The sequence below is a fragment of the Rissa tridactyla genome, chromosome 2 (assembly GCF_028500815.1).
Source record: "Rissa tridactyla isolate bRisTri1 chromosome 2, bRisTri1.patW.cur.20221130, whole genome shotgun sequence".
Classification (NCBI taxonomy): domain Eukaryota; kingdom Metazoa; phylum Chordata; class Aves; order Charadriiformes; family Laridae; genus Rissa; species Rissa tridactyla.
Window position 1 is genome coordinate 114,701,043 of NC_071467.1, and position 14,332 is coordinate 114,715,374.

The 14,332-nt window shown below is 39.6% G+C and overlaps 1 protein-coding gene across 2 annotated transcripts in view; it reads left to right on the plus strand.

The window, feature by feature from the left end:
- The window catches only part of BMPER (BMP binding endothelial regulator), a 153,115-nt gene extending 141,116 nt beyond the window's left edge, over positions 1–11,999 (plus strand). For both annotated transcript variants that reach the window (XM_054192782.1, XM_054192784.1), the window contains one exon: positions 4,359–11,999. In XM_054192782.1, the coding sequence (XP_054048757.1) occupies positions 4,359–4,540 (182 nt within the window). In that variant the 3' untranslated portion in view covers positions 4,541–11,999. The remainder of the gene's footprint in view (positions 1–4,358) is intronic.
- The last annotated feature ends 2,333 nt before the right edge of the window (positions 12,000–14,332 follow it).

A 14,332-nucleotide genomic window follows, 5' to 3' on the forward strand; every position in this document is an offset into this window, starting at 1 on the left:
CAGGAGGCTGAATTACATGTCCTGTTCCCTGCATGCTCTTCCTCCTCCCCCAGTGTGGCAGTGTATCCTCCTCTAAGTCCTTCGTGAAATACTGCTGCTCAAGGTTTGCTGTGCTTTGAGGTTGGCTCTATAAGGAGAATGTCAGCTGTCATTTAGCCGGAGGGGTGAAGAGAAGAAGCTAATGAGTAAGGAAAATGGTGAGGGTAGGAAAGGGTTGTTGAGATCCGCATGGGAACTGAGAGGGTTTGGAAAGGAATATGGGTTTCCATGGGATGTAGTGGGGAGTGAGACCTGTTAGGATGGGCACAGGAAGAAATATGATGTGTGAAGGAGAAGAAAAAGAACCAGGAGAGCCAGTGTGAGGGAAAGAAGAAATAAGAGAAAGTGATACATGCGAGAGGGAAAAGAAAGGATGCAAATGGAAGGAAGAGATTTGAAAAGGAAAGGAGATAAAAAGAAGATGTTTTTTTAGCTCAAGAAAGGCTAAGCAAGCAGTTTATAAAGTGCGCTTAAATAAACTGAAGTGGTGAAAGGCCCTGGGCCATAGTAATTTAATATTGAACTTCTGAGAGCACTGCGAGAAAGAAGACTCAAGGATGGCAGATGGCAATAGCTCCCTGCCATGGGCATGACTACATAGGCAAGAAGAAAAAGCAGGTATGGACTTCATTCAAGTGCAAATTGCACATGGTAGCACTGATGTGCTGACATGCTCCAACAGACAATTTTCTCTTTTTCCTATGTGATCAGTTGAACTAGAGGAGGATGAGTGTATATCTGATTTTGACTCTTCTCTCCTGGGTCCCCTCTTCTCTGCTGTGGAATTTTCTGGCCAAAGGCACTCTTTTCCCAGTTATATATTGCTTTCCTTTAACAGCTTTATTCCATATGAATATGTATCAGAAGGCTATTGTGACTTTTCAGTGGAAACTCATTAAAACCTGAAAGTTGAAAAGATTAACAGAAGTGTTTCATTACAATGTCAATGCCCAGATCTATTGCCTTCTACTGTGTTAGAAGGAGATGCGAATTGCAAGCACCATGAGTGGCATTCAGTTTGAAAGTCCTACAAAACACCTCAAAAGCCCAAACTGTGCAACACTAACAGAAGAAGCAGAATGATTCATTGATGCACAAATATTAGCTCAAAAATTTCTGGGGAATCAGATTTACCAGATATCATCCACCAAGGGAATCCTTCAATAGTTCCATGTTAGGTATTTTGGCTTTTGTGTTGGGGAACAAGAATTCCTCCTAAATTATTACGGCCGTGTCTACAAAGACAGGCGCAGACAGATACAAGCCTTCTCTGTGAAACTGCCAAACTGGCTGGAATAAACCAGCTCTGGTCTGAAAACTGTATAGCCTTATTAGGCAGGGTTTATTAGCTCAGGCACAGTGCTGTATTTATGCGACTATATGGCTTCTGGACTGGAGCTGGCTATCATCCCGCCAGCTCAGAAAGCGGTCTGAGGAAGCTCACATCTGTCATGCCAAACACATGTTCTAGAAGAAGAGTGGAAAAATCCTGTTGGGACTGGTAACATTGCAAAATGCAGTATTATTAGTAACTTTTGTACTTTGGGGTTGGGTTTTTGATTATTTTTTGCTAGTGCACTAAGGAAGTTATTACTAACAGAGCTCAGTTCTTTAAGAGAGGAATTTGCCTTAAAAGATGGGTGCAAAGGCATCACTTCTGTTTTCCATGTTTACATGGTACTGATTCATTTCAGCAGTCCCTGGGAAGCCTACTGCAGAATGTCTTTATTTTTATTTTTTAAACTGTTGATGAAGTGGAATGTTCTGGATCAATCACACCACATGTTAACAACTGAAACACTCAACAATAAAAGCCATCCAGGGAACTTAAACAGCAGCCATTGTACTTTTCTGATTTTTCCCTTGACAGCGAGTTAATAATGCCATTATAGACTGCCTACAGCAGAAAGTAAAGTCGTCATATCTTCTACATGGCATCATCTGAAGGAGAAGGAGGTGTTTTGACATACCACATCCATGTGTGGTAGAGCAGAGCTGCGGAGTGCTTACAGATGCCACGGCTGCTGAGGGCAGACTGTAATATATTCTCATTTGCTCTGGGGCAGAGATGAGGAAGTGGAAAGGAGACCTCAGCCAACTTTCCTCAAACCCACCAGCTGAGGCATCAAACAGAGCTCAGATGGAATGAACAGGCCGGCTGTTACTGCAGTCAAGCTTTGTGGGATGAAACCTGTGCAGCCTGAAAACTGAAGCTCACAGACCTTTCTATATGGAAACTGCATGTACTGAAGCCTAAAGTTCCAGTTTGTCGTTGGTCAATTAGAGATCCTTTGAAGGGAAACTCATTTTCAGAGAGGAGGGAGAAAAAGCTTCTAGTAAATAGCCCCTTTAAGATAGTTCACGTTGTGTGTGGACAATCGCTATCAGTCTTTGAACATCTTGGTCTACTTTTCTAGACAGTTAATACATTGTTTGCAAAGCTCCTGGGAACTCCGCACATTTTTGTTTCCCCTCTTAGGGAGATTCAGTCTCTATTCTTAACACACTGTGCAAGTGCAGAGTTTGAAGTGAATATAACGTTTCACTGTATGCTCAATATTTTGTGCATGTTTTTGCCACCTTCTAAATTTCCCATTTCATTTAAATTTCATTTTAGTTATTCCTTTAGTCATTTAAATTTCATTTTAGTTGCTTCTTCAACGTGCATAAAAGTTATCCTGCAGAGCAAGATAGAAATGTAAAGCTGGAAAAAAGTTCTCAAAAGATCTATGCCCACAAGCAGAATAAACCTATCTATCTAGAACATTGCTGAAAGATGTTTTTTCCAATCTATTCTAGAATTATGTTCAATAAAAGATGTCTCACAGGGTTTTTAGGTAGCTTGCTCCTGTGCTTTCTCATGCTTAAAGCTAGAGGACTTTTTTTTTTCCCTAATATCTACCTAATATCTAATATCTATCTAACATTCAGCTGTTGATTCTCTACAACTCCAGGGTCATTTTCTGCTGCACTATCCTATTTTTCCAATTTTTTGTTTGTCTATTTAATATCTGCATCCTAAGAACTTTGTATGCATTCTTGCCAGAATTCCTTCTTTAGGGGTGCTTTTCACATAGGTATAAATGTCATAAAATGTACAAGAAGTGAAATTTGCAAGAAGTTGATGCTGTTTTGAAGATCACTTTGTTACTGGTGAAGAGGAACCCCTTAAATTTATGATGCCTTAGCACGAAGACTTCCATCCTCTGTGATACACTCTTATACATATTTAATCTTTATGAATAATAACAGAACTGTAATGGCACTCTAAGGCCAATCCTTACAACAAATCAGCATTTTTTTGTCCGTAACAGAACTGTTCTTTAAAAAATCTGGACCTTCAATCTCTCTCAAAATGGAAGAAACCTTCTTAATGGAACCATCTCTCTGTAAATAGCAAGAGGTGATTCTGGATGCTTGAGAGTCCCTTGCCATCTATAAACTATTTTATCAGTACTTGTTTTTGCCATCAGCATAGCTGTTAGAAAGAATAACAGGCTTTTATTCGCTATCGAACCATGTATTATTCTCCATACTAAAAAGGCAGGATATAAAATATTAAGAGTTTAAATATTGATCTGGAGGGGGTATAGTGCTTTTAGCTGAGCCCTCAGTGGTCTCTTATGTTGGAAATGCATTGTACTGTCAACTATATAAATCAATGAATAGATACTGGAATCATTAAGTACAAGAATACTCATTCTCAGTGATCCCTTGGTAAAATAGCATAAAACGTGGAAAGAACTGATTTTCATTTTTTTAAAAAATTGTTTTAGAAATGGTGCTGCTGAATTAACAGCATTGTTTTGGTTTGTTGCAATATGCAATATTGAAAGTATAATCTTAGGAATAGAAAGTCTGAATGGTGAATGACGTTCCTTTATCTTCTTTTTTCTGTGGGAGTGTGACTGATAATAACCGTCTGTCCTTGTAAATGTTTCAAGAATCTTTGATAAGAGTCATTGTAAGAAATAAACAATGCTAAGCCTTAAATATAAAGCATAGATCTGCTTATAGATAGAAACCTTGCCAAAGCTTTATATACCGTCAGCGGTGTTAAAATTCTCAAAAAGTTCAAGACTGCTAGGAACTTAATACCTTTTTGATTAGGAATTTTGCTACCTTTGTATTTGTGATGTAAACTAAAGTTGCATTTAATATACTGAAATCTCTTTACAAGAAATTTTTTCCTCTAGATGATCGTCATACCAAAATGTGCTTCTTGATATTTGCAGTAGACACCAGGCAAACAGATATGTAACTTTCCTTGTGTGACTCTATGTAACATGCATATTTTGTTCCTTTTAACTGCCTTTCAGCAACCCAGTGTAAACACGGTGCAGTTTATGATACCTGCGGTCCTGGATGTGTCAAAACATGTGACAACTGGAACGAGATTGGCCCATGCAACAAGCCCTGCGTTGCAGGGTGCCACTGCCCGGCAAATTTAGTTCTTCACAAAGGAAGATGCATCAAGCCAGTCCTGTGCCCACAGCGATGACATTCGTTCTCTTTCTGCGGACGCTAACGTGGGTGTCGCTGACCCCGTCGACACTCACAGCCAGTGAAGGACTCCAGCTGTTGGTCTGCAGATTCTGCAAAGTACACGTCTACTCACAGTGTAAATACCTGTGTGTGTATTTATGTGTGTTTATGTATACACACGTGGCACCTGGAAAGATATATAAATGTATACTGTGTGTATGTAGATACACATATCTATACACAAGTGCCCTAAACGTAAGTACAACCCATATATTTATATATATGTCCACACACACAAATATACATCATTTCTATATATCATAGAAGGATGAATTATTATATGTATATTTTTTGCTATAAAGTTTATGTATTATTATTTCTAGGACCCTGATCTGTAAGTCATTGTATAAATAAACCAGGTGTTTTTAATATAATATAGTGGCATGAAAAGATTGGATGACTTTGCCATTGCATAAGTTTGTCGTTTCCAAGGAAACTTTTCTAGGGCCGTAGCGCTGCCAGACTGGATTAGTTTCAACACCGAACCTGGATTTACAGTTGTACAGGAAACACATTTCTCTGGAGATGGAGGATTTATCTAGGAATATTTCATGCGTACCTTACAGCTGCATAGTGATTGGTGACAGTGCTTAATCAGGCAGAGAAAGCTGGGGATCGGCTTTTATGCTTTACTGAAATAACTGTGCAGAAGGATTTCCAAAGCTGGCTGGCCAACTGCCAGCATAGAGATATTTCTTTCTGGAACGGCACCAAAGAGTCAGGGGCCAGATTTTCAAAAGTGTTTGGCACCCAGCAGCTCACTTTGAAAATTTGACCACTTCCCATTTCATATCCTAATACCCCGTCTCTGTTGTTGTGTTTGGCAGTAGCTGTGAATACACAATAAGGAGTTTGAAGAAAATATTCATGTACGTATTAGCCCCTTGAACATGTTTGAAACTGCTGGGTTTGTTTCATATTTCCCCCAAATATTATGCAGAAAGCAAATCCCACTGTGAATTGGAGTGTTTGATTTCAGTGTGCCTTAAAACATGAAATAATGCTGGGTTTAGTAACTCATTTAATTTATCAGCATGGTTTAGAAGAAAGACAAATTCACCCCACCAAAAAAACAGTAGAGAATGTCGAAAGCTAATTGGAGAACTGCAGTTTATTTCCTTACTGGTCTATTGCTTGAGGTTTATGAACATGTGGGCTCTGTGAAGTTTGCATGACTTTTGAAGTCTCCCCGGGGAGAAGCAATAATATGGGATTTCATTAGAAACTGTTAAAAAAGCCATACAACTTTCTCAACCCTGAAGGGACGGAGGGCTATTTTTCTTCCACTGGAAAACCTCTTGTACAGCCTGATGGAACGGTCTCTGGAGATGACAGAAATCTTTGGGCATCTGATTTAGGTTTATAATGAAGTAATGTCCTCCCACACAGCTACTTCCATTATGCCTCGCATTGAAATTGCACATTGTAATGCTTTGAACAATTTTCTCCTCTAATTTTTCACTCTCCAGGAAGTTTCGCAGGGCCTGAGTTTACAGTGAATGAGTGGGTGCAACACGCTTGGGTTATACAACCTGTCTGTGATCCCGTCCTGGAGGAAGATGCTGAGTGAGCCCGGTTAGCTTAGGCACCACACTATCCAAAATGCTGCCCCACCACAGTGTAAAAAAGAGCTGGGCAAATAATGCCAGGAGTGTTCCACAGACATTTGTCCAAATCTTAAATAAACTCAGCTTGATCTTTTTATGTCCCCTTTGTGTTCGTTTTCTCAGAACAATCAAATAATTTGGTTTTACTGGCAGAGGGTTTCGAAGCCACATACACAAGTGCACTGGGAAGCAGCATTGCAAATGTGCAGATCCCATCAGAGCAGGAAACTGGAAGAGTTTTATGTGGCTCATGTGATAATTGAATGGCGAAGCTGAAATTTAGAACAATTGCAGTTGGTCCAAGGAGTTAAAACATAAAATGGCAGCCATTAAAATAATTTAAAGCATCAGTTAGACCAAAGAACATTTCAGCCTGTGAGCTTTCAATGCTGAAAGGCGGGTCTAAACCATTAAAAGGTTATTTGCCCAGCTCTAGTTTAGGATAGATTTTCATTACTGATAGATTTTCATTACTTACTGCTCAGTGTTTCCAAAACAAAAATACAGGCAAAGTGAATTGCATACATGAATGGTGTCTAGAACTGTCCTTCCCTTTTCTTCTCCTGACTGATGAAGGTGAATGGAAGGTGAAAGGAGAGCCCTCCAGCTCTCTCAGTCCACTGATCGCATTCAAGCAATGCTTAATTGACGCCAGGTGAAGAGGTGACTTCAGTCTATCTGTAGGATGAACTCTATTTTTAAATCTTAAAATGGTTCAGTTTGAAACCTGACCTACGGGTCATCTCAAAATGAGGACTCATTCCTCGGTTTAGCTTTTTCACATCTGCCTAATTAAGGGTAGCCCCCTGCTTTTTGCTTTAGTGATGCATACTGAGGAGGGAGAGGAATGTGGTTTTACCTCTAAGCTGTCTGATTGTTCCTTTATGGTGCTGTAGAGCTTTTTCCTCCAAACTCTACAGTTTTCAAGGCAACAGTAAGAGCTGTCATCTGCTCAGTTCACATGTACGGTCTAAGGTAAAGTTCTTTGGCTTTTCTAGAAATTGTCCCCAAGTTTCAACTTGGCACAGATTTTATACCCATGTCCATAGTTACCCTGTGCCCAACCGAGCTATTCAGACCACATCAGTCCCAGCTGAGGCTGTCTCACTCCACTCTCCTGTTTGCCTCTCCCAGGCTTTTCAAAAGTTGAAAGTCTAGCCCAATAACATCAGTAACAGCATTACCACTGGCCTCATAGGGTTTGGGCTGCAGCCCATCTTCCTCCTTAGCGCAGCATGCTTTCTAATTCTGCTGTCTTGCCTCATTAAATATTACCCCTAGGATGCTAGAGCTGGAAACTTCCTGCGTATCACTGGGGATTTATTTTTGACAAAACTCACTGATAATCCAATTTTAGTATGCTAAATGTGTTTAGTCTGCAATAATGTGTTTTTAATAATAGAGTAAGGTTGATAATCCATATGGTATGTCCACCATGCAAAACTGATGGTTGTGTAAATTTTGGTCTTGATTATGCTTATGTCAATCTGTGCATACAACTTTGTGCCAATTTGTAAGGTGAAATATATTTCAAGGAGCAGAGGTTCCAACAAAAACTGATCCAAAAGGAAAGTCTGAGAAATAGCTCTGTAATCCAGTGGATGGAATCAAGGAAAGACTTGGATCAATAGCTTTGCCATTAACCTGCAATGTGTTCCCTGGCAAGTCATTTAATATTCTGTACTTCACTGGGAAAATGAGGCTCTGGGTTTATGCATCTTTTTTAAGTTTATGGGTAGAAAATGTTCTGAAATGCCATACTTCACCAGGAGAATGTCAGCTGGTATTTTACCAATCTACTCAGGTCTGCTTTGCGTCAGGTTGTCCCATATCTCACATATCATTGCTTGAAAGTCAGCTTTTACTTCCTCCTCGTTTAATTTCAATTGTGTCTATTTTTGTCATATATATTGAGTCTTATAAACCATGGAGACAAGCCATAGCCAAGCAGAGCAATTTGAGTTGTAGCCCAAGATGCTGTAGGTACTCCCACATCTTCCAAGAACACCTTTCTTCTGCACAGTAAGATATGCACTTGGAGTAAAAATGAAAAGATTCTTAATATCATACCCCTATCCTTGCATCACGTAAGTAGTTTCCAGTAGATATCCTAAAAAAGTTTGTTCTCATCAGAGGCTTTTCTTCTTTTTTTGAACACAGGATTCAAATACAGTTTGACACTGCTTGGCCTCCCACTGACAGAACCTGACATTTGCAATAGCTGGACTGATCTTGAGTGACTGTATAAGGGTAATTTTTTTGCCTTCATCAAAAGTGGGCAAGGTTATGTCAGAGCTAATGGATATGAGAATAACAGCCCATGCATTTGCAGCTGGACAGGCTGGAAAGAGAGGCAGTCAACAGTATTTAGCACTGAAGTTGTGAGATGTTTCAGGTATTTCAGGAACAGTCCCAGCTTAAGGGGGCATTATGCCAAGGTCTCAGTATTTGACAAACAGGAACTTTATGTTACATACCGCTGATCAAATGCTTGTTCTTCTATCCCTGGTTTTACCATTTTAGAAAGCCCTGTGGCAAAAGAGAAGTTTCTGCTTCCTTACAGAACATTTCTTGTCTACAACTGCAGATTTTTCAGGACAAAGGCCTAACTGTGCTGCCATTACAGAACTCCTCCTCTCTCTGTGTGAACGCTGTTGCACAGATTAGTATTTCTAGTGCAATAATCACCATGACACCTGAGCACCAAACAGAGTCTCTAACAACAAAATAAGATTCTCCTATGAACACGAGGTGGCTCTTGATCCCTTGGATGGCCATGGCACTGTGTTTGAATGAAGATGGTACAATAATGTGAGGAAGTAAAGAGTCAGGATGGCAGAATAGGGGTAAGAGGCAAATGAGAAAGGAGGAATTTTTTTCTGTGTGGATATTTTCACCTCTAAATGGGAAGAACTAAACTGAAAGTGTTCTCTGACAAATGCAAAGTATGTCCATACTCCCTGAGCAAAGAAACCCCCAACAACCACCCAAAAAACCAAAACCAACCACAGCGGAATTGTATGTTGAGATCTGAATAGAACAGGTGTATATTGGTAGGTATAGAAATCCATAATTAAAATAAAACCATGAGCTTCTATTCCTACTTTTCTCTCAACCCTTAAATCACAGTAGAAGAAGTCAACAAAGTTAAAGAAAGGAATCTTATTTCCTGGGCTGAGCTGAGGCAAACGTCTGCAGAATTCGGTTCTTGTGCTTCCACTAGCACAACAAACCTCATTTTGTTTCCTCCAGGATGCGTGTTTTAGTGAACACACATCATTTCCCAGTCTACAACTGTCAGACGAAGGCTACAAATGCACTCTTATAACTAGTCTTGTTCCAGGCTTTGAGATAAAATTGCAAGTTCTACTTTCTACTAAGAGGGCACAAGTTTCCTTTTTGACGATACTGCTTTTACCAGGCATCAACGTTGCTCGGCATCAGGCAGCATCTTGGAAACTTTAAGCAATGTTAAATGAGACACGTAGCATTTGCTTTTTGCTTGACTTTACCTTTGTCATTATGCATTACCAGTTAGGGCTAGCCCTACATACAGGAGGAAATTGCCTCTAATGGAGGGCGTGTGTGTGGTGGGAGAGTGGTGGCATTGTGTAATTACCATTATCATTGATAGCACTTTGTATTTCCCTAAGCGATGCTTATACCTGGGCATCAATATAATTTGGTTTTGCACATGCAAGTGAAATGAAGGGAATGTAGGAATTTCCCACCCAGACAGACCCACATTTTTTTCTTATCAAGTGGTGAAGAAATGCTTCAAAATGTTCCTCAAAGAACAGTATGTAAGCCTCGTAATGGACAGCTCTGCAACAACCTGTTCATAGCGGTAATTTAGCCTTATATTCTGGCAGTAAGTGGTTGGTACTTTAATGACCCAATCACTCAAAGCACTTAACTATGTGTTCAAACTTTGAATAACCTCGTTTGCTTCAATGGGGCAACACGCATGCTGACTTCTAACCATATGCTTAAATGGTTTGCTGGGTCAGGGCCAGAGTGTTCAGCATCTGGCAGGATCAAGTACTAAACCTCCTAGCATGATATTTCTTATTTCTTCATGATTTCTAGACATAGATCTATTTTATGATCATGCTGCTATCTACTGCTTGAACATCATAGAAGTCAAGGCTTTTTGAAGCCTTTTGTTTTAAGACTTTAGAAGATCGAAGAATTTTTTTTCTATTGATTTCCAATGCCAACGTAATAATTTCTTACATTACATTGTGATTTCCTACCCTATTTTATTTCTTGTTATTGTTAAAAGAAAGGGGCATACTGGAATTTGATTTTTTTTTCTTTTGCACTGGTAAAAGTAGGGAACAATTTCAGTGAGTTAACTGTTGCTAGCTATACTAGTTTTAAACTGGTTTGAGATCATACTAGCACCATCCTGGCTTTATAGCTGTGGTGTGGCTGCCCTCAATTATTAGAGTTCTAATTGCTTCTAGCTATAGTTCAGTATAAAACACTGATAACATTGTATTAGAATAAAAGCCCAAATCAGTAATTTTATAAATGAAGGGGGAAAAAGTGATTTGTTTTACTTAATTTACTTTCACAATAATTTTAAAAATAGTACTAATAAGGAAAAAGGAAGAGTGAATATAGAAACTGATGAAGAAAAGAAAATTTAGAAACGAAAGATTTTTTTTTAACACTTAGTTCAAGTGCTCAGCTTCTTTAATGACTATCATTGAGTGTCACTCAACAAAAAACTTGGTTGGGTTCTACAGAATATGGATCAAAACCCAGAAGTGGATAAGTGCTGATGCAGTTCTTACAGTTAAAATTTCACTGTGTCTTGCAGGGAGTGAAATAAGTAAGTAGAGTTTGGAGGAAATTTTTTCTCCCGTCTTAGGCACCTGAACGTTTGTTTGCTAGTTTGGGGTATAAATATGGAGGTGCTTGAACCCCACCATGTCTGATCCACAGCCCTGACTTCATACTGGTGTGCATCAAGAATAACTCTAGGGGAACCCATACAGTTATACTTATTTCAAAAGACAAATGTGCTCTTTTTTTTTTTTTTTTCATTTCTTGTTCATTATAATTAACTGTTACCCTGCAAATGACCAAGGGGAAGAGAAGCTGCAGGGAAAATTACAGTGTGTATCACATATATTAGATGTTTGAAGCCATTAACATATGGATGGGTTACTTGAAATATTTTATATGCAATTTGTGGAGAATGCTCTGTAGTGTCAAGAGCATCACTGCAGAATGTTTACATTTTAATGTTTAGAATTGCTTTGCTTACTCATGCTAAATTTTTAACAGATTTCACCTGAGGTGCATTCATGTAAATATGAAATCTATTTAAAATTTTACTAAATTTTTGTCTTCAGTATGTCTCAGTTTATACCGTTGTTGAATTTAAAACGATTATGTAGTTAATGTATCTTACAGAACTGCAAAACTGTGCAGTAACTTTGACATGGCTTGTCTTTGAGTGTCTATACAGTTTTTGCAAGAATATTGTACTAATATAATTTTGTAAAAGTAGGATTGTGATGAGTATGTTTGTAAAGACATTATTTATTCCCTTATAAACTTAATATTTATTATCTTTATGCAGATAAATATTGATGCCTGATTATTTCATAGCTATCAGTGAAAACTGCTGTTCTGATTTGCAAGGTCTGACTCAGAAAAGCAACATCTCCCACACAATGGTTGATACGGTGTTCTCCTAGGAACTGATGTTAAATACTGTTATTTCTTGGGAGGGGAGGGAGGAGCCATGCAGACTGTTTTTCTTTACTTTTACCTGTGATTTGGGAGCTGGGATTTTGGGACACTTTGTTCAGCTGGTGAATTGTTTATGTGGTATCAACTTGGCCAAGTTACTTCACCACTGTTTGCCTTAGTTTTCCCATGGATGGAACAGAAATGATAATGCTTTAAAAAAATCACAGAATCTTTAGGAACAATGAATTTGTTAGAAATCCATTGATCTGTGCTTGGACAAGGCTCCTGTTAATGTCCGTTGGGCTCCAGATCAGGCCTCGCAATTGCCAAGTATATTTATTTTTTTGCAAAGAGGAACCTGCCCTACTTCTAAAAGGGTAAGACCGTCATGAACCCAAGAGGCCAGGGCTGAGAGCAGGCCTTGCTCTGCACTGAGCAGGAAGGTGTCCTTCTTTGGTGGATTTCCTTCCCCTGGACCGAGATGAGGAGAGCGTAGAAGGTAAGAGATTCGGGAGCTTGTTTGCTTTAAATTCATAGGACTGCAGGTGTTGCATGCTCTGTAGCTATGAGACTCCTTGCTTGTTCTGGACTAAATATATTGATGTTAAGTCCTCACTGACAGGCTGCTTCAGTATTGTGAAATGCTGAATGTTCATTTTAGGGAGGGCAGGCTCATCTCACCAGTCTTTGTTCCGTTAGGGGGATGTGAGGGCATGGCAGAAGTGGCAAGGTCTGTAGTTCAAAGGCTGGGTGATCTGGCCCTACATACTAGTGTACCAGGTGACTACTTACATGGTCACATGTAACTTTTCCCCCAAATTACCACTCAGTGGTGATGGTTACTCCCTATTATTCTTCCTCCCCAGATTGGATGCAGCAGTAATGCTGCAGTATTCTTTTCCTCCCAAGTGCTGGGAGCGCAGTCTACAGACTTTATCCTCGCTTCTCTCTTGCCAGACTTCACTTGGCCCTTGACATAATTAAGCTCAAAAACAGTGAACATTCTGTCTGCCCAACATGAAGGCTTTACAGACTGACCTTTTTCAGAGCACTTGAACTGTTCTTGGGACAGGGTAGAGGTCCCATGGTCACCTCTTGCAGCTACAAGTTCTCCGACCCCCAGTGCCTAGGATGCAGTACCAAAGATGTCCAGCTTTACATAGGAAACCCCTAGAAAAGACCAGGATACAATCCACAGGTTCAGGATGGTGTTCAGCCTCGACCCCCAAAATGCCACCTCCCTGCTGTCCCCCTGCCTCACCCACTGTCCCCCTCCAACATGTGGTTTATGGGTCCTGCCGTTGATGGCCTCCAACCTACGCGGCTCACATTCATTGCTGGGTAGATCCAGTGTGGCCCTGGAATGGAAGCAGAGGTACAAAATGAGAAGCTCTCTTAAGGCATGTTGGGCAGAAGGGCTGAAAGGGCAATGAGGAAAAAGAGGACGAGGAGCTCCAGCAGAGCACCTTTGGGGCTTAGGCCCCTCCACTCCTGCTGTCTTGTTCATTTGGGCAGCCTGTTCCTTGCACGTCACAGCAGCAATCCTTCCCTCCCTGCTCCTGTGCGACATGTTCTGAGCTAGACACCTTCTGACACTATTTTTTTTCCATTTTTTTCATTTTTTTTTATTTCTTCTTCAAAGAGAAAAGTGTTCTTTAAGAAAAATGTGGAAGAAAGGGCTTACAGAGAAGCTGAGAAAAAAGCCTAGTGGCTGTTTTTCATTTAAATAGTCTCTAGGTTTATTTATGCCTTTCAGGTTATTCACTTAAGTCAGACTAATACTTGGAGTACTTTTCTTCGTCACTTACAGTTCACCATCAATAGAGTTGTGATGTTTGTGAGTATTGGTAATAATTGTTCTGCTAATTAAACCATACTGAAAAGCTAATAATCGCCATTTAGGATTTTAAACTGATGCATAGCTTCTGTTCTTATCATCATGTCCTGCGGTTACCACACATTAAATTTGCCCTTGAAAGACAATGCTTTTGAATTGTATTCATCCTATTTTATTTAGTACATCTGGAAATCAGGCTCAGCATCACTAATATTTCTCCATCTCCTTCCACTGTCCTATTCTAGAACACGGTGTTTCATAATGCAGTTTCTCCCCCAAGTGTCTCTCCTGGTCTGTGGTCGATATGTAACTGTGCATAGATAGATAATGCAATAGAAGAACTATATAAATGCAGTTTTAACATTCCAGAGCTGAAATCATGTATTTGATTGTGGGCAGAATTTAAATAATTTTAATTTGATTTAAAAGCTGGAAAGAGAATAGCGATTTTAGTTGCTATTTTCTGAATGTACAGCAGATGGTGCTTAACAAATACGCTTTACAACCAATGTCTGAAAACAGCAAAGCCTGGCAATTTGAATTTTAATCATGCTTCCTGGTCTCTTCTAAATGAAAAAACAGCAATTTGAATGGA